The sequence below is a fragment of the Camellia sinensis genome, chromosome 12 (assembly GCF_055761805.1).
Source record: "Camellia sinensis isolate YWXY chromosome 12, ASM5576180v1, whole genome shotgun sequence".
Lineage (NCBI taxonomy): Eukaryota > Viridiplantae > Streptophyta > Magnoliopsida > Ericales > Theaceae > Camellia > Camellia sinensis.
The window spans coordinates 78,445,098-78,466,486 of NC_138972.1; the positions used below are offsets into that span (position 1 = coordinate 78,445,098).

A 21,389-nucleotide genomic window follows, 5' to 3' on the forward strand; every position below is an offset into this window, starting at 1 on the left:
CAGTGTGGTACCTTCTTGTATTGGCTTCCCTGAATTCAGACAAAATTCCCTTCCTCACAGTTACTTGGATTTCATTCCAAAGAATACCCCTGGCTTGGGGGTTGACTTTTTATTTTTTCTTTTTCTTTTCTTCATTCCTTTTCTGTTTCTTTTTTATTTTTTTATTTTTTCTTTCATTTTTTTCTTGCTTTTCTTGTTTCTTTTGCTTATTTCTTTTGGAAGCAATAAAACACCAAGGGGAGAAATTCTACGATTGAGAGGTCTAAAAGCTATTTTGTACTTGCAGGTCTGAAAACCGCCTTGTGCTTGCCAAAATGGTCGCCTAACGGCGAGGAGAATCCCCAAGATGATGTAGAATACCATGCACAATTCTGAACCCATCTTCGCAAGTTTTGCAAAAGAAACAGTTTAAAATTTTGAAATCATAAACGACTTTGCGCCTATAAGTCATAATTCACTCAAACCATTTGGGAGATCCTTCTCAACATTCGACCTTATTAACAGAATCTCATTCATAAAACATATTCAAAGCCTTTTTCTATTTGTAAAATGTCACACATACATCACTACGGGCATAATAAAATGATCAGAAACTTGACTCTCACGTTCTTATAAAGATGAAGACTTGAGGGTACACGAGAGAGACTTAAAGGAAAAGACTCAACTGATGCAACAATGCAAGAAAAAACAAACAAAATAACACTCACAACACAACTATTTGTAAGACACAACTCAAAACAAAATAAGCATTTTTGAGACAAAAAAAAGGGGTTTCCCTTCTCCAAGTCCATCTGCAGAATTTCAAAAACAACTTCAAGTAGCCTACAGGAAGGTCTAGACCTGCCTTCAATTTAGCAATACACATCCATACCTAGAAGGATTGATTTCAGACTTTCAAATCGGGTCTCACAGATTGAATCTCATAATTACGTTGTCCCCGCACATCTTTTTGACCGAAACAGTTGCTTCTTCACACCATGTCCCTAGTTCAGAAGGTCCTTCCCAAGTTTTTTTGACAATTACCCTAGCTGAGATTGAGATTCATTATTCCAACCACTAGTGCTGGCATCACTGCTTCATCAAGCTTGAACTCACCAAGATTGGAATCAGAAGATTTAGGAATGAACACAGTGGGTTTGGGCTCATTGGCGGGTATGCTGTGTTAACTAGGGTAATGGTTAGTTGTTGGCAAACTATGGGTGGGTTTTATGTTACGGAGTGACAATCTATTGTGGTCAGGGAGTGGGTTATTGGCAGCTTTGGGATTTTCAGGTGGGTGATGACCTTATTGTCAATCAAGTCTTGAATTTCATGGTAAAGGCGAAAACAATGGTCAGTATAGTGACTGTACTGCTGATGGAATACGCAATATTGGGTAAAGTCATGTTTAGATAGGAGAGGGTTAGGAAGAGGTCGATGATTGAGCGGTTTGAGATACCCTTTCTCCATTAGTACCTTCAATGCACAAGTTAGGCTCATATGGAGTTGGGCGAAGGTTTGTTTTTTAGAGGAGGAAGCACTAGGTTTAGAAACATTGGCAAATGGGTCGGTAGGTGTTGGTCGAGTATTCATGGGCTTGGGATTGGAATTAGGATGGGTGTTTTTGGTAAAGCATTCATTTTCATTGTTTGCCCCCTAATTCACAACGCTCTCAACCTGAGCGATAAAAGTGTCATCCACAATCTTTGCAACAACAACGAGGACTTGCTGTTTGTTCAACCCTTTGACCTTCAAAGTTTCAATAGCCCATCGAAGATGTGCATAGGGATTAATACTTGTCCTAGCCTTGATCTTGCAACTTGCTTCAGTCATATCAACGAGTCAGACGGCTATATCTGAGCAAGGCCTGTTTATTTTTGATTGGCCCATTCTATCTTTGGCTTGTCCCAAGATTGAAGAATCCTTTGATGGGGTCGAAACCCCAAAGGTTAAATCTTCCACTGTTCCTTGAAGATCTTCAATGATTCTCAACATCTCAGCAGTAGTGGGTTCGACCATTGGGCACTCTTGGTGTACCCGAACTGGATTGGGTGCATCTATCATGCACAAATCAGTACTTTCTAGCATGAACATCTCAGGCTTTGGTAAATGGGTCGGGGTGATGTATATGCTAAGGTTGAAGGTAGGAAGCAGTATATGGATGAGGTTAAGGTAAGGATAAGATACTTGGTCATGGATGGGAAGTGGGTTGGTGATAACATTGGGGTCTTGAGGTGGAGCTATTATCTGGTTGTCGATGAGATTCTGAACCTCATGACGAAGGCGGTAGCAACGATCGGTACGCGTTGCTGATGATACGCACAGTATTTGATGAGGTTATGTCTGGTGGGAAGTGGGTCAGGAAGAGGTTGGGGATCAAGGATCAAAGGTCTTTGAGATACCCTTTTCTTATCAGGACTTTTAGTGCGTTGGTTAGGCTCATATAGAAGGGGGTGAAAGTTCTACCTTGAGCTCGAGTTGGGCCGGCTATTTGTGGGCTGGATTTGGCAAAAGGGTCGGTAGTGGTGATTGTATTGATTTCAGTAGGTTTGGGAATAGTGCTCCCAAAAAGCACCCTCCTTGTTGGTTCGCTTGTTCTGGGAATAATCCTTTGTTGAATGCACTCTCAATCTGAACCCCCAATTTATGCAAATTTTTTAAAATGAATAGTGGAGCGACTATTAACTTCTATAACATATCAGGCTCAAGGTTTTGCATCATTATTCGCACTTGGTCCCTCTCAGAAGGTCGATCTGTCATTTGTGCTGCCTTTGCTCTCCACCTTGAAACAAATTCCATAAAAGGTTCTTTAGGATTCTGGTGGGTTGCTTCAAGCTCTTGGGTGGTCATTTCAATTTGGGTATTGTAAGAATACTGATTGAAAAACGCCTTAACCAAATCTTTCCAGTTCTACTTCACTTTATCCTTCAACTTAGCGTACCAAGTGGCTACTATGCCCGACAGGTTCTTCCATACATAGAGAGTTTCTGAGATTTAGTCAGACCCATCGGTTTTAGGACATCCAAAAAAAGCCGGATATGTATCATAGGATCTTCAAACCTGTCGAAACAGTCAATGGGTGGCATCTTGAATCTATCTGGGAGCCTTACGGCATTCTCGGTGTACCCATCCTCAATTTTGGGAATGGAGTTAAGGCCCTGTGCCTTTTTGAATTACTTCTCAAGGTTAGCAATTTTTACCAAGGTCGGATCGAGATCATTAGTATCAAAGGGATAAAGCCCCCCATTAGGTTGCACCAGGGGTCTGAAAACTCGAGCTTGAGCCAACCTTTCTCTAGGATCCGGACCTTGCAAATCTTCGTTTGGTAGAGGTGGATCAAAGCTGGGCTGGGGGCTCAAGATTGGATGTGTAGTAGATTCCCCAGATGGGCGTTGCATTTCAGCATTGGTATCATCTTACATGGCAATTCCTTGGTTTAACATCGCTATCATGGCCACAACTTCTTCTGGACTCTATGTCACCACGGGTCTGCTGAGTTGGCAATTGGGAAAATGGATGAGTGTAAGCTGAGAGTTGACTAACAAGGATTTTGAACTGGTTATACTTGATGTGTCTGAGCTAGATTAGTCTTGATAGGTATGACTAGATTGGGCTTTTTAAAATGGGTCTTTTGGCATTAGATGGATCTTTTCTGAGCTGGCTTTTTGGGATCAAATGGACTAGACCTTTGCTGAGTGGGTTTTTTTTTTTTTTTTCTAGGATTGGATGGATTATGATGGGTTAAGGCGGGTACTGCTCCTTCTATGGCTTAAACAAACCTGACATTAAAACAAATGCCTCATCAGATTAGGATACTGGGCATGCCAGTCAAAGCAAAGCAAAGCAAGATACAATTTTGGCCCTAGTTCTAATATTTTTTCACCATATCAAACACAAACCCCTAGATTTCGACCCAAATCTGATTCTGATATGATCCTCAAGTTTGAAAGGAATTGCCTCGACATTCAGACTCTCCCAGGTTTGCATCACACATTTCAAAAGATTTCACATTTTGCACAAAGCACTCAAAATACCCCTATGAGAGGGTAAGGTTTCCATGTCCTAGCTTTTGGAGTGATCAACAACTTTACTACTCAAACAAACGGTATCACAACATCCTAAAAAAAAAGGAAAGCATCCTGCCTTAGTTTTGAAAGGTCACTAGAGCGTACTATATGCACTAGGCCAATTGGTGCGAAAGGGTACTTGTAGACCGCCTGAAGAACTCCCGAGAAAATCTCATTTTGTTCTCTAGCTACTACAGTTCGAAGTCAATGTCATGGTTCTGAATCTAATCTCGCAAAGTGCGATGCAAGACCGATAAATCACCAAAGAGTCCAAATCCGGCAAATCGTTTGGAAAACTAATTTTTAAGAAAGAAGTGCCAAACATGGACTGCTTTGCCAGATACAGAGTCGCCACCTAAATATTTTATTTTGGGAGAATTTAGGAAACCCTGACTCATGCCTAAGGCCACGTGTCCGTCATCACCAAAGTTACCTCGGCTCAAGAACTTGGGTACGAGAGGGGAAGGTCATGAAATGAGCACCCCCGCTCGCCCGATCAAAGATCGGCCTGTACTAAGCATGATATCTTGTTTTTGAAAACACATGCGTTCTTATTCCGGTTAATTAGCTAGAATTACTATGTGATGTGCACAACACACAAGTATAGACTAGATTGCCTAATTTGGAACAAAGCATCGCATATCCGTTTGTTTGGAAATGGTTTTGAAGTTTGCTACTCGCAAATAGGCTAAAACACGGATTTCAATGAATCGTTCCAATTTAAGTAATCCAACCTTCACCCATAGGCATTCAGGCAGTTATATCACATAAGCAATTAGCCTCATAGCAAGCATGCTGTCATGTTAACACTCACACACATGCAAGATGCTAAAGCAAAAACACTCACAGTGTACTCTGAGCCAAAACAAAGAACTAATTAGTAATCAATGCATGATCCTAATTCATGTCAAGATGGGTAATGCAAATAGGCAAAATGCAACTAGAATAGGCTCGGCTATTTTAAGATGGCATATGAGATGCGACAATTCGATACATGTATTCAAATAGGGACTGAAATACAATGCAGTTAGTATGATGCGCCAAGCCTAGTGCATGCAATACAGATAAATGGATGCAAACATGCGAGCATAAGGTATGCTAAATGAAATATGTCCTAAAACTAACCATCGTAAGCGGTTAAGTAAAAGGGAGAAAGAAATGGGGGTTGGAAGACATGCATCACACACACACACACTTATTACACCAATTAGCTCTCTCGAGGGAGAGACCGAAAGAATAATACAAACCATCTAATTAACTAACTAACAAGCTAATTAATTATTACACAATCAAATGAATAACTAGCTACAACTAATTATTACAACACTTAAATAATTAACAAATTAATTAAGCTACGAAAAAAAGTAAAGAGGCCTCAGGAAGAGGGACAAATGCATGCTCGGTCGGCTTCGCCCGAAAATCCGTTGTCATGCCTCATGTTGCCTCTGTTTGCATTGCTCTGTACCTCTGCAAAGTGTGAAAATTCCCAACACACTTCTGATTCACCCCATGGGCACAGTGGGAGGCCATCGGCCAAAAATCATGGTCATCGGCTAAGATAAACAGGTCATCGACCAAATATGAAGCCATCGGCCAAACACTTGTAGCCGACCGGTACTGAAGATGGCCATCCCTTCCTGTAAAATGCTCTTTTTGCTGCAGCAGAGGACAAACAGAGTATGATAATGCATTTACAAAACAATGTTTGCAACTACAACCCTTATCATGTTTAAGACTCAAAGGAGTGTAGTTCTCGACCCTCGGACCATCAATCGCACATTTCAATGCATGATAGCCAAAAAATCAAGTGTGCAATTCAATATCAAATGAAATGCACAAAACACATAAGGGACCTTAACCTCTATCATGTGTGATTAAGAGGCAAGGCAATGCACACACAATGCTATGCAAACTAAGCATGCAAGCAAGCATGCAATGGAACTAATATGCAACAACATATAATGTACTAAATATGTAACAAGCATGCGACAACATACAAGGCAAGATAGATGAGCATGCAACAACATGTCAATTAGCAAGCATGGGACAACATGCAATATGACAAGCATGCAACAAGCATGTAAGCATGATGTAAAGTAGCAACTTTGAACAACATGGTAAATGGATTTAAACTAAAGATGGACAGACCTCAGCCATGCCATGCCCAAAATCAGTGGCCAAAGTTATGAATTGGAAGCATGAAAATGAAAAACAAACATGCACATGTAAATGGTCTAACACCTAGGCATAGGAGGGCAACTTTCAAGAGCACTTAAAAGGGGACAAATATGGACATGTGACAAACATTATAAGCTCTGAAATCATGCATGGAAAGGTGTCAACCCAACCAAACAAAGCAAACAAAGCATACAAGAAAGCCCAAAGCTTAAGGCTAGCCAAGGGACTCAAACCATGGCCACAAGAATCAAGCCCCAAAGGGCCAAGGGCACTCAAAACAGTCCCAAGGCAGGTCAAGACAATACCAAAAACATGCTCGAAACTAGCCAACACAAGCTAGAATATAACTCCAAAAGGCATGAGGCATGCAAGGCTACAAAGGGGTGTTACACTACACCTATCAAAACCAAACATGGTATGAATTATCCAATGAAAAACAGGGTTATGGCATATCAAAATGAGCCCCAAAACCCACTTAGATGGCATCCCAAAGACCTAAGCATGGAGGCATACACAATGGTCCATTCATAAGGCATAAAACACCAACTCTTTAAAACACTAAAGGAGTGATAAGTGCAACTGTATGACCATGAAACATGGACTGAAATAACATAACAAATGGTGCCAAATCATTGAAATGAGCCAAGTAATACATGCTAGAGGACTCAAAACTCAAAGCTAACAAGCTAGATTGAACCATGGCTATACAAAGCAAGTCATGCTTGACTAAAACAACCTAAATCAAAGCTAGAGCATGCTAAAACATGGACAAAGGTTTCTTGAAGTTAAGCCAAAAGCATGCTAGAATGACATGTTAAGGCATGATGCATGTTAAGGCAAATGAGAGGATTGCAAGACAAGTACATGAAGCATGTAAGAGCCAACTAAACCCACCCAAAAAAGAGTCATGGCATGCTAAAACAACACCAAAAACCCACTAAAACGAAGTCAACATAAGCTAGAAAGGCATGCTCAAACATGAAGCATATAAGACTAGTTTGTGTGATTTACACTACAAGTGTATTAGGTATGCATGGAATGACAAAACCAAGCAAAAAGAGTGTTGCATCATAGCAAAACAAAGCCTAATACATACTGAAATGATGCTACAACAAGCTAAGCCAACATGCTACCAATATAAGCCACTTATGCAAGCATACAAGACAATAAGGAGAGGGGATGACCCTCTCCTATTTAGGACTCCAAAACCACCTTTCCACCACTGAAAATCCTTTGGATTTCAGTGGTAGAAAAGTCATGCAAAACCTAAAACAAGGGCCAAAAGAGATGGCCTAAAACAAGGCCTAACAAGGCCTTGGAGGGAGGATATGACCCCCAACCAAAAAGTGACCTCAACCAAAGATTTAAAGCATGTAAAAATAGAACTTTTATCAGTTATGAGTTAAGCTTAAAACAATAAGTAAGTAGGTCTAAAAGCTAAAACAAAAATGGGAGTTTAAAAGCAAGGAACTCACCCTTGAAGACCACTTTCAAGAACAATGCTCCAGCAGCCTTCTCTGATCAAAACCAGCCCAAGAACACTAAAATCAACCTCAAGGGACCTCAGCTCCAAGAGGATGGTGTTCTAGTGTGTGTTTGTGTACAATAGTAAGACAAAATGACACTTTTGAAGCACAAAATGAAGAAGCAAGGCAAGATAGATACAAAACTATATCTATCACTCTAATCCTAATTTTTCTGAACCTCTGGAAAGGGAGGAGGAGCTCCCTCTTTATAGAAGTTCAATTCCTAAGCTTGTTGAGCAAGCTAAGCAATTGAATCAAATCCCTCCATATGGAGGATGTAAATTGTGCATGCCAGCTATGACAGCTGGCATAAAATATCTGCATAAAGCAGATGAACAGGGCTCGACCAGAAAATATGGCCAATCGACCAACATAACTGCCGACCGACCAAAAAAAGTGCCGATCGGCCAACACTTTTGGCCGATGGCAAGAAAACAAGGCCGATGGCTTCATGCCTTGGCCAATGGGTTGAGGGGGTGGCCAACAAGCCACCATATTCCCTCAAAAGCAAAAACACAAGTGCTTGATCCACAACCAAGCACAAAACAAACAAGTTGAGAGATCTTGAGGCAAAGCGCGCGACCGAGACCCCCAAGAACTCAAAACGAACATGAGCATGGATGATCATCGAGTGTTCAAACGATGATGTCAAAGTCTTGAGGATGGTCAAAAATGGGGTGTCTACAGTACCTCAGCAGGATTACTTAATATACCTTTCACACTTAAAATCAAGAAGTGAAAGGAGGATCAAACAGTACAACAGTAATCTAGATCCAAGGGTTGTGTTCCCAACATGACAGAGCCCACGACCAATCAGCCTTTTGGCAAGCTTGGCAAGCCTCCGACAAACCGTCCAAGAATAACAGATGGCAAAAGTAGTGACTTAAGCGCACCAATGCAAAATGCAATGCAAAGAATATATAAGTGTAGATAAAATTTCACATCATGAATTTCAAGTCAAGTTCTCTAAATCCCCAGTGGCGTCGCTAGAAAGTGTAGCTCGACTTTTTATACCCCCTTTCGGAAGACGAATAAGCCCTACAATATCGGACTCTCGCGGTTCTGAATCTGATCTCATAAGTGCAATGTGAAATAGATAAACACCAAAGAGTCCAAATCTGGCAAATCTTTTGAAAAATTGATTTTGAATCAAATTTCCAAAAATAGACCACTTTGCCAGATATAGAGTCGCCACCTAAATTTTTAAAAAAATTTAGGAAACCCATGAACCGTGCCAAAGGTCACGTGTCCGCCATCACCAAGATTGTCTCAGCTCAAGAACTTAGGTATGAAAGGGGAAAGTTATGAATTGAGCACCCCCCTCACCCGATCAAAGATCAACCTCTACTAATCATAATATGATTCTCATCTACATTATATGCTCTTGTTCTGATTATTAGCCTAGCATTACTATGTGATGCGCACACACATAAGTATAGACTATTTTGCCAAAATTAGAACATTTGATCTCGTGTTTGTTTTTGAAAATTATTTCGAATATGTACCACTGAAAAAGTGATCGCATATGTACATTATTCAAATTATTCCAATTCAAGCAATTAACCTTCATCCAATTAAGCACTTAGCCTCATGGTGAACATGCTAAACATGGCAACAATCACATTCGTGCGATATGCTAAAGTACAAAAGAGCTCACCTAGTATTCCAAGCCAAAAAGATGAAAGAGTTAGAAAAATGCATGATCCTAACTAATGTAATATAACTAATGCAACGCAAACGATATGTACTCTAAATAAGCTCGGCTACTTAACATAACATGTGAATCAATTTGTAGACGCGCCCGAATGCCCCGGGAGGGTGAGCTCCCGTTCTGTTCATTTGTGGGGTCACTACAGCTCGGACTCTCAAATTGTCACGGTTCTTAATCTGAACCAAAGAGTCCAAATCCGGCAAATCGTTTTGAGAAACAGATTTTTGAAAAGAAGTGCCAAACATGGACTGCTTTGCCAGATACAGAGTCGCCACCTAAATATTTTTTATGGGGAATTTAGGAAACCCTGACTCGGTGCCGAAGGCCACATGTCCGTCATCACCGGAGTTGTCTCGGCTCGGGAGCTAGGGTACGATTGGGAAAGGTCAGCTATGAGCACCCCCTCTCGCCCGATCCGAAGATCGGCCTCTACAAACCGTGATATCCATTTTTGAAAACTTTATGTGTTCTTATTCCATTTATTAGCCTAGAATTACTATGTTATGCGCACAGCAAACAAGTATAGACTAGATTGCCTAATTTGGAAACAAGCATTGCATATCCGTTTGTTTTGAAAAAGCACTTTGGAATTTGCTACTCGCAAGTAGGCTAAAACACGGATTTCAACGAGTTTTTCTAACTCAAACAATCCAACCTTCACCCGCAGGCATTCAAACAGTTTATCTCATATAAGCACTTAGCCACATGGGAAACATACTGTCATGGCAACATTCACACGCATGCGAGATGCCAAAGCATAAATACTTACATCGTACTCCGTGCCAAAAACAGGAACATGTTAGCAATCAATGCATGATCCAAGTCCATGTTAAGTGCCTAATGCATCGCATACAAAATGTCACTAGAGTAGGCTCGGCTAGTCTATGAATGACATGTGAAGATGCACAAATAACATGTATTCAATTCGGAATTTGAAGTACAAATGCAGTTAGCATGATGTACCGAGCCTGGTGCATGCGGGACAAATGTATGAATGCACGCATGCATTGCATGAGGTATGCTAATTTAAACGTGCCCTAATACTAACCATCAAAGCAGGTAAATAAAAGGAAAGAAAGAAGTGGGGATTGAAAGACATACACACACTCACCCACACTTATTACAGATTTGCCCTCGCTCGGAGGGACCGAATAAATAATACAAATTAATTAACTACGCAAGCTAATTAAATATTACAAATTTCCTAATCAGCTAACAAACTAATTAAGCTAGGAAAAGCAGTAAACCGCCTCGGGAGGAGAGCCAGATGCAGCGCGTGCTCGGGTCTTGCTCGGAAGTGCACCGCCATGCATAGTCTGCCTCTGTTTTCCCTGCTCTGCCCCTCTGAAGACTACTAAAGTCTCAAGGATGCTTCTCTGAATACTGGGAATCACCACCGGCTGAATAGAATTACCACTGGCAGTGAATTGTGGTCATCGGCACAATATGAATCCATCGGCTGGTGATTTACTGCCGGTCGGCAATATATACTGCCGGTCGGCAAAGAATGCCTACAGAATCTGCAACTCACAGCAGCAGAGGACAGAACTTGCATGGCAATACAATTCAAACAATGTATGCACCAATCATGTCCCTTATCATGTTTGTCACTCAAAGGGGCATGTGTCTCGATTCTCGGACCGCCAATCTCGCATTTCCACGCATGACGGCCCAAAGAATCAAGTGTGCAACTTTCATGTCAAATAAAATGCAAACCAAACAAACAAACCAAGGCCCAATTCCTATCACCAAGTCAAGGAATAAGGCATGCATGAAAGATGCAATGCAACGTAGGCATACAAGCTAAGAATGCAACATGGCATGGCAAGACACTTATGCAAGCATACAAGCAAACATGAGGCAATGCAAATTCATGGAAATGTGGACTTATACATGATTTAGGCAACTCTAAATAGGCCTAAAACAGTGGCCAAAGTGATCAAAATAAAGGACTAAACACATACACACATGCACGTGTTAAAAGAGCCAAAACTTAGGCACAAATGGGACAACTCTCAAACACATTTGAAAGAAGGTAATCATGGACATATGGCATGCAAGGTAAGCATTGAAAATCATGTTAAAACATGGTGCCAAACCAAGCAACAAGTCAAGCTAAACATGCGACAAATGGCCTAAGTGCTTGAAGCAAGTCAAAGGGGCTTGAACCTTGACCAAGCCAACCAAGCCTCACAAGGCTAAGAGGACTTAAAATAGGTTCAAGGCAGACCTAAACCATGCAGAGGGGACCCCCTAGATGGCATCTAAGTGGCCCAAAATCAAAAGTATACACAAAGGCCAAAACATGGGGCATGCAAGTCAAGCTTCCAAAGCTTCAAAGAGGTGTCCAAAGCAAACATACAAGCATGCTATAAGGTCTGAAATTATGCTAAAAATGATGCCAAATCATTAGAATAAAGCAAATAGTGCATGCTACAAACTCACACACTTCAGGCCAACGAGCCAAAATGCAAAGGGGGCATATAATGCGTGCCATGGCCGACCCAAACAACTATGAACAGACCTCTAGCATGGCAAAATAAGCACACAAGCTTCATAAAACGAGACCTAAAACATGCTCGAGCAAAGGCTAACAACCTAAGGCATATTAAGGCAATAACATGGCATTACATGGTAGGTATGCTAAGCATGCATGGTGTACCAAAACCAACACACAACAAGGTTATATCATGGCATAATAAGCATGGAAAATAGCCAAGACATGATCAATACACACTCTAACATGGTGCTCTCTCAAGAGGCCAAAAAGGGTCCCTTTCAAGGACAACAAGGAGAGGGGGTGACCCTCCCTTTTTAGAGACTTCAAGGCACCATCTCCACCACTGAAATCCCTCAAGATTTCAGTGGTGAAGAGGCCCAAACACCAAAGTCTCGAAACTTGCACAAAGTGGCTCAAAATAGGGCCTTACAAGGTCCAAGAGGGGTCAAACACCTCCAAACCACAAAACACTCTAAACAAACAATTTAGAGGGCCTAAAAACAGAACTTTTTTGTATTATACACCAAGCTCAAAAATGATTTTAAGATAGGTAGAAATACAATGCAAGATTGGGGAATAAAGGGACTAGTTTCTCACCTTTGAAGACCCCTTCAACAATGATGCTCCAACAGCTCCTTTTAGGTTGAAAACAGCTCCAAAACTTCAAAACCAACCTCTTAGAACCTCAGTAGCTAAGTGAAGGTGAAACACTATGTGTTTGTGTGCAAAAGTAAGACACAAATGCACTTAAACACACACAAGAGGGAGATATAGAGATAGAAAGTGTATGGTTTCTAACCCTAGAACTCAAAACCCTAAAAATGGCTGTCTAAAAATATCTCAAGTCTCTCAAGTGTCTCACCCTAAGGCCAAGAGAGAAGACCCTCTCTTATAGAGCCTTTTGTCTTGTAAAGCTTACAAGACAAGCTTCTAAAGAGAGAACGTGTATGGAGGGGAGCCAACTGCAAGACAGCTGTGACAAAATATCTGAAAAAGCAGATGCACAGTAATCGGCCGGCCAAAGATGCCATTTTGGCAAAAAAGAGTGCCGACTGGCAACAAATAGTGCCGACCGGCAATATAAATTGCCGATGGCAGCAAAAACCAGCCGGGGACCTCTGGCCATGGCCGGTGGTGTGTGGGGATGCCTCACAAGGCATTCCCTGCCCCTCCAAGGCAAAACACAAATGTTTGGTGCAAAACCAGACACTAAACGGTCGAGTTCGGAGATCCTGAGGCAGGGCGCGTAGCCGAGACCTCCGGGAACTCCAAACGAACACAAACATGGATGATCACCGAGTGTTCAAACGGTGACGTCCAAGTCTTGAGGACGGTCAAAAATGGGGTGTCTACAGTTGCCCCTCTTTGACAGAACTCGAAAGTCATAACAATGACGGGAGTTAATGTCAAAGCCTAGAGACGACCCATTTTTGACAAGGCCGAAGACTTAGACAAACATGCAAGACAAACAAGATATGTGCCCGAAGGCAGGGGGCAAAATGCAAGACAATGCACAGAGCCGAGCATAACTTATGATCATGCAAAGAAAGCTGTAACGAAGCATAACATGCGACAGTTTTAAGCTAGCATACACCAAACTACACTACAATGCAGAAAGGATGTAAGAGAATTATGCAATTCTCGATACGTCTCACTCGGAGGATACAATACCTGTGCGGCTCGTCTGGTTGCACCAGCCTCAAATGAACCGTACATACAATATCGTGCCTGAAAAGAAAGCAAACTTAACAGGTACAATATTGTTAGCAGCATGCATGATAATGCAAAAATGGATTGATGAAGGTAACAAGTCTGTCTACCATAGAACGGTCTACTGAACTATGAGCATCGTAGACAGACACAAGAACGAGTATTGGGGGGGATTGACACAAGTGAGGAAACGACCCACTGGAGAAAGGACAATGATCCTAATGCCGGATGCAAAAATTACACTACAATGCAATGTATATATGTAGATATGCTGGGGAGGTGGCAATGGATATGGCACGCAGGCCAAACCAAATCTTGCCTAGGTAAGGCATGTACACATACAAGCCACGTCTAACATAGAACGGTCCACTAAACTATGCTTCGACACGAGAAGTATGGGCACATGCCAGACCAAGCTCAATCATGGAAAGGCGCAAGCCATAAATGGAAGTGATGCGATGAATGCATGCAATCTACAATGCAATATTTACAAATATGCAATGGGATGGAAATGGATACAATGGGTATGGCACGCGGGCCAAACCAAATCTTGCCTAGGAAGGGCATGTACGCATACAAGCCACGTCTAACATAGAACGGTCCACTGAACTATGCTTCGACACGAGAAGTATGGGCACATACCAGACCAAGCTCAATCATGGAAAGGCGCAAGCCATAGATGGAAGGTGATGCAATGAATGCATGCAAATCTAAAATGCAATGGAAATGGCACTCGGGCCAAACCAAATTTTGCCTAGGAAGGGCATGTACACGTACGAGCCATGTCTAACACAGAAAAGGTGCCGCAACCCTCAAACCAACATACCAGCGTGGAATAGGCGCGTACACATGCAGAACTGTGCTTTAACGTGAAAAGTAAGGGCACATACCAGACCAAGCTCAACACGGAAAGGCGCAAGCCATAGATGGAAGGTGATGTAATGAATGCATGCAAACTACAATGCAATGGATATGGCACGCAGGCCAAACCAAATCTTGCCTAGGAAAGGCATGTACACAAACAAGCCATGTCTAACATAGAACGGTTCACTGAACTATGCTTTGACACGAGAAGTATGGGCACATACCAAACCAAGCTCAACATGGAAAGGCGCTAGCTATAGATGGAAGGTGGTGCAATGAATGCATGCAAACTACAATGCAAATGCAACGGCTACGATTGCGACTTTCCCTATCTTACTAACAGGGTGATATACTAGGTTGGTTCAGTATCCAGAACTGAGACGCCGACACGCTGCCTCAATCTATGGGGCTTCCATACAGATTTCAAGCCGAGGATACACCCCTGGGTATTTCAACCAGACTTTAGTCTCAGAACTCCCGAACCTTTGCGTTCTAGGCACTAGCCGTTCGAACTCTAGTTTCCACCGTCCCGGTTGGTCTTCTAGGAACTCAACGCGAACATAGGCAGGTGGCTTTACCAGACCACCGAAAGTCGTTCGGGCACGACAAACACCAAAGGAATTGCACCTTCAAAGGATTTAGGGTCTCCTGGATCGTGGCGATTGCACAAGAGATGCATAACAATGTAGGTAAACTGCACACATCAATGCACCGGAGGTTTCGCACCTCCCAAGGATTTAAGGTCTCCTAGACCGTGGAAGGTCTTGCACCTTTCAAGGATTTAAGGTCTCCTAGACCGTGGAAGGTCTTGCACCTTTCAAGGATTTAAGGTCTCCTAGACCGTGTAGATTACACAAGAAATGCATAACAATGTAGGTAAACTGCACACATCAATATGCTGAAGGTTTCGCACCTTCAAAGGATTTAAGGTCTCCTAGACCGTGGTTATACCTGTGGCTTAAGACACGCCTGGCAATGCAACCGAACTGCACACATCAATGTGCCGAAGGTTTCGCACCTTCCAAGGATTTAAGGTCTCCTAGACCGTGGTTATACCTGTGCAGTTCGTCTGGTCGCTCCAGCCTCAAATGAACCATACATACAATATCGTGCCTGAAAGGAAAACAAACTTAACAGGTACAATGTCGTTAGCAACGTGCGTGACAATGCAAAAATGAAAGCAAGACAACGCAGGTCGCAAGGAATGTAAGACAATGCAAATGAGGCACGCATGCTAGTGTAAATGACGACACACATGCCAATGAAAATGTGACACGCATGCCAATGGAAATGAGACACGCATGCCGATGAAAGTGAGGCACACGTGCCGATGCAAATGAGGCACACGTGCCGATGCAAATGAGGCATGATGCAAGATGATACAAATAAGACACGCATGCCTCATAAGATGCAAAATGATGCAAGTGTGACACGCATGCCACACGGAATGTAGACTTTGACAATTGGACTTATACGCTACGCGAAGCCGGTTTGTATTCAAAACAATGCAATGTACTAACAAGTACAAGCGAGGTGCGCAAGATAGCGCGAGAGAATGCATGCAAAATGCAAGTAAGGTGCACAAAACAGTGCGATGCGCAAGAAAACGCGAGTGATTTGAAATGCGCAAGACAGTGCGATACGCTAAACAGCGTGATTGAAATGCAATGCACAAAACAGTGCGATGCGCTAAACAGCGCTATTGAAATGCAATGCACAAAACAGTGCGATGCGCTAAACAACGCGAGTGATTTTGAAATGCACAAGACAATGCGATTGTTTTAAATGCACAAAACAGTGCGATTGTTTTAAAGTGCACAAAACAGTGCGATTGTTTTAAAGTGCACAAAACAGTGCGATTGTTTTTGTAGGCATGGGGCAACTTTTGAGCTTTTGTAAAAGCTAAAAGGATACGAAAAGGATACACCATTGTATGAGTTGGAGTGCTACGCACAGAAGACGCGGTCCGAGGTCAAAACGGAGGCCGGTTGAGCGTCGGAGATACACTTTCTTGCACTTTCTTGAGCTATGAAGACCAAAAACTACTCATATGGCCTAAACAAGGTTGTGGGAACACCACCGGCCGGGAGGGGAAGCCACCGGCTGTCTATCGGCTGAAAAATAATCCCATCGGCACAATATTCTGCCGGCCGGCACAAAATGTTGCCGACCGGCAAAAAGTTCCTGAGTCGGGGCAGATTCGACATTTCACCACGTGTGTTTTAAAATAGGGTTTCTAAACCCTATTTTTCACTTCCTTCTCCGTCGAAAATCCACACTTTCTCTCTCTAGAGTGTTTTCCTCTCCTCTTTCCTCCGTTTCTTCGCGTTCTACGCCCGTTTCGTCGTCGGATTCGCGATTTTCTTCGCGTTTCGGACATTTTCAACCGAACAAATCTTTGTTTCGGTGCCTCTTTTGCCGTTCCCACCTTTTTGGGGTTTGTTCCCCTTGCTTTCCTCTTGATCTCCATGCCCTTTTCACATCCCGGCTTTTTCGGTCATTTTCGACCTTCTCGGGAGTTGACTTTTCGGTTGACTTTCCATATTCTAGCCTGGTTTTCCTTCCTCCGGCTATTTTCTCATCATTCTTGATATGGCGGATGACATTCCACGCGGTGGGACTCCCTCGGATCACGAGATGGATCCCGGGGTCGAGCTCCTACCCTTGAGCGAGCGCCCGTTCGACCCGGCGACCTACCGGCCTGCGATTCATGTTCTGCCCCCTGACGGACTTTGCCAGTTTCGGAGTTTCGACAGGCACGTGCCACCCGAGCTATTACTGCGTGAGCCTACCTCCCACCTGTCCTTCGACGCTTCCGAGGTAACTCTCTTTTCTCTGCTTTACTTTCTGCAATGTAGGATACAAAACTGTCGTAGCTGTCATACCTGATTACAGTCTTTATCTGCTTAGTTCCAATACACCGATACTCTGTATATTGTAGTTGATTGTAAATGCACTTGCAACTGATTATCCGTTTAAGACTCACACGTGCACACACACTGCACTAGCCTTGTACCACTCAACACACGGCACACACCGTATTCCACTGCAAACACCGGCACCCGATATCTGCTTGAGTTTGAGCGTATGCACACATGCTATACTGTACTGAACCATCCGAACATGCTGATGCATCACACGTTGTAGTTCACTGTAAGCACACCGGCACCCGGTATTTGCTTAAATTTGTTAAACTTGCACGCATGCTACATTTGCACCGAACCACCCGAGCACGCTGACACATCGCCCGTTGTAGTTCACTGTAAGCACACCGGCACCCGGTATTTGTTTAAATTTGTTAAACTTGCACGCATGCTACATTTGCACCGAACCACCCGAACACGCTGACACATCGCCCGTTATACTTCACTGTAAGCACACCGGCACCCGGTATTTGCTTAAATCTGTTAAACTTGCACGCATGCTACATTTATATGATTCTTAGAACTGCATTTTGAATGTTGCCTTGCTATTGTTTTTTTGTTTACAGGGAGATTCCCATACCATTCGCGGGTATGGGAATACCGGCGCTCGGGACTGGTAGCACGAGTTGCCAGGTGCGGTTCGCGACATCGTTGACGAGGCCGGCTTTGGCATTTTCTGCGGGGGACTCTCCAGGCTTACTACGTGCAGACCTCTCCTCGCTGCTCTGGTGGAGAGGTAGTGGGACACCATTGATTCATTCCATTTTTCTGCGGCAGGGGACATGACGATGACCCCTTACGATTTCTCGATGCTCACAGGCATCGGGGTGGGGGGTGATCCGATCCCCTTTGATACCGACATGGACGAGTGGACTGCCGCGCAGATCTACTTGCTCGGTGAGGTGCCACCCCTCGCTCGTCCGGGCTACGTCCGATATTCTTGGTTCGAGGTGCAGTTCCGGGTCCAGCCCACCCTTATTGATGCAGCCCCGATGACCCCAGAGGCCGTGGAGAGGTACGCACGCGGCTTCCTCATGTTCTTGTTTGGGACGACCATCTTCGCCGACCGGGCGAACACAGTGCCTCTCTGCCTGCTCAGGGCACTGGTGGACGTCCGAGGCATCTTGCATTATGACTGGGGTGGCACCGCTCTGGCCACTCTCTACGGATACATGAGCTCGGCTTCCCGCGGCAACGGGCAGTTGCTCGGAGGCTTCTGGCGGGTCTGGGAGGTACGTTTCTTCTCCGCTTTTCATTTCTATTCTATCTTTTCTGTACTCTGCACACTGCACACACTGTAGTCTGCTTTATACTTGCTGTATACTGTACACACGGCACACACATACTCTGTTTTACACTGACTGTACACTGCTCACACTGTACACTGTACACAATACACTGCACAACACACGGCTCTGCCATTTCTGCTTTTGTTCTGTATTCTGCTTTAACTGATATATGCACTGATATTTGTTCTGTAGTTATGGGTGTATGCCTACTTTCCCCGGCTTGCACCCGTACCGGAGACGGAGACTCCTCTGGTCGTCCCTTTTTCGCGTCGCTTTGACGGGAGATGCACCCGGAGGCCGCGAGAGACATTCAGCTTCTTCCGCCGATACTTTGACACCATTACCGCCGCGGAGGTATGTTCAACTTTTATAGTTTATTTTGCTTTGCTTTGCACCGCATGTTTTCAATAACGGTAGATAATAAACTGCATTTCATTTTCAGATCACCTGGCAGCCCTGGGCTCCGTTGCCGGCCGTGGTGAGGGAGGACTATGAGGGCGCAGAGGAGACGGCCCGTTGTCGGATTTTGTTGGAGGGCCCGGTCTGTCGGGCTTGGTACCTGGGCGAGCGCTTCTTGCGTCATACCCTAGGCTTACCGGAACAGATAGTGCCGGGTCCACCTCCTGGCCACATGAGGGATATAGAGAGGTTCACCACCAGGGAGACGAGGGAGTACACCGTTGGCTGGGGTGAGGAGCATCACAGAGGCGAGGGCGACTACACAGAGTACGTCCGGACCTACATTATGCGACCCTTGAGCGGCAGTCGCCGAGCTGAAGGGGAAAGGCCAGTGGCGCCGGCAGCTAGAGCGGGAGCTGGAGCTGGGGCTGACACATCGAGGAGGGCTTGAGCGCACGGCAGGAGCGGAGCTCGGAGGGGACGGGGGACTGGCTGGCCTGCCCTGCCCACTGCACTGTCATATAGAGGGCAGGATGGGGTGATCTACCAGATCCCCTTTGCTCCTCCCCCGGTTGGTCATGAGTTAGCCGGCATCCCTGACTTGCCTCCGGTATGTTTTACTTCATTTTGCATCTTGCACGTTTCATTTCAGTTTATTTGACATTCTGCAGAATACTGATGCATCTTATACTCTTGCAGGTGTCCTCTGAGTATACCCGGCAGTCCGTGGAGCTGAACGCCTCCATGATGGGGATGCTACAGCGGACCTTTAACCTCCTGGCCCTCTACAGTATCCCGGCATGTTCTTCTGACAATGGCCTCAAACCATTCATAAGCTGATTTACATAATCTGATGCACAACACAACACCTAACACACTGATCTCACAGCATCCGATACACTGCATTCACTGCATTCATACACTGACAAACTGCTCACGGCGTTCTCACACTGTACACATATACTGCATTCTGTACTAATAAACTGTCCACGGCATTCTTACACTATACACATATACTGCATTCTGTACCGATAAACTGCTCACGGCATACTGATGCATTTGCCTTTGTGTGTGTTTCAGCCTCCCTTCCAGATCCCTCCGGTGGGTGGTGCTCCGGCTGGGCCTTCTTTTCCTGTTCGAGGAGGGCGTGGAGACACTGCACGTCCCCGTACCAGGGGAGGGCGTACTCATGGCGGGAGTAGTTCTCGGGCGCCGACCCCTGATGACGATGATGAGTCTGAGGCAGAGGCAGAGGCCGGGTCATCTGAGGAGGCTGGAGACGACTCAGACTCAGGCTCAGATGGCGACGCTGATGATGGTGCCCCTGGACCTTTGTCCAGGAAGAGGGCGAGAGCAGATCCCCGAGCCCGAGACTACTGAGGATGACCCAGATTGCTGCTTTTCTTTTTCTCTTTTTGTACTTTTTCTTTTGTCAGTAGTTAGATACTTTGTACTGCCGCAGGCAGATTTTTGTTTTCCTCAAAACTTTGTACTTGAAAAAGATTATGAAATGAACAACCTTTTTGCTTAAAAAGTGTTACATTTGCATATCTCATGTATTGCATCGCATCACATCATGTTACACCTCAATGTAAATGGAATTGACTGGTTGCCTGAAAATTGAACACTTTGCACGGTAATAATCAGATAACTGAACAGCCAACAGCAAAATAAACCCAAGCAACCCACTGCCTGATTCTGGACACACACAGCCCTTACTCTACTGGGGATTAATCTGCATACAGCCCAAAACACAGCATTCGATTCATTCTGCACACAGCAAATTCTGAGCGAACGGCCCAATCTGACAAGACGGAGCTCAAAGGCAGAACCGGTTGGAGTTAAAGCATGCTCAAATATAGAGAATGGCACAGCATTCTGAGTATAAACGATTTTTGAAATTAAATAAGGGTTTTTCAAACCGGGGTATCGAGCCTACAACTGAACACAGCGGGGAGGACTCAAACAAAAGGGTACACGACCTAAACACAACGAGACACGCTCGGAAAAGACCTAAAACAAAGGTTGAGGTAAACAAAACAAAAGACACGACATACAGACGCGTTAACGAAGACGGGGGACCTCTGATCACAAGGAGCCAGTTTCTCTGGATATTGTTTCCCACCCTTTCTGATTTGTGATTCTCACATCACTCGACCCTCAAGCTCGGATTTTCTCTCAAAACCATTTTCCTCACTTTTCTCTCAACTCACACCTCTCTATTCTTCATTCTCTCATTTTT

General features: G+C 44.1%; 1 protein-coding gene across 1 annotated transcript; it reads left to right on the forward strand.

Annotated features, from left to right (window-relative positions):
- Positions 1-1,960: 1,960 nt before the first annotated feature.
- On the forward strand, positions 1,961-20,681 carry LOC145803688 (uncharacterized). The gene is made up of 4 exons (XM_082897003.1): positions 1,961-2,151; positions 19,610-19,757; positions 19,847-19,945; positions 20,228-20,681. Exons 1-4 carry the CDS (start codon positions 1,961-1,963, stop codon positions 20,525-20,527), a joined length of 738 nt encoding a protein of 245 aa, XP_082753129.1. The 3' UTR covers positions 20,528-20,681.
- The last annotated feature ends 708 nt before the right edge of the window (positions 20,682-21,389 follow it).

What these genes read in the sequence shown, in the direction of transcription:
- LOC145803688 (XM_082897003.1), top strand. Translation starts at nt 1,961, where the DNA reads ATGATTCTCAACATCTCAGCAGTAGTGGGTTCGACCATTGGGCACTCT. An exon ending in AGTATATGGATGAGGTTAAG is followed by an intron (nt 2,152 to 19,609) that starts GTAAGGATAAGA and finishes AGCGCACGGCAG; the next exon opens with GAGCGGAGCTCGGAGGGGAC. An exon ending in GCATCCCTGACTTGCCTCCG is followed by an intron (nt 19,758 to 19,846) that starts GTATGTTTTACT and finishes ATACTCTTGCAG; the next exon opens with GTGTCCTCTGAGTATACCCG.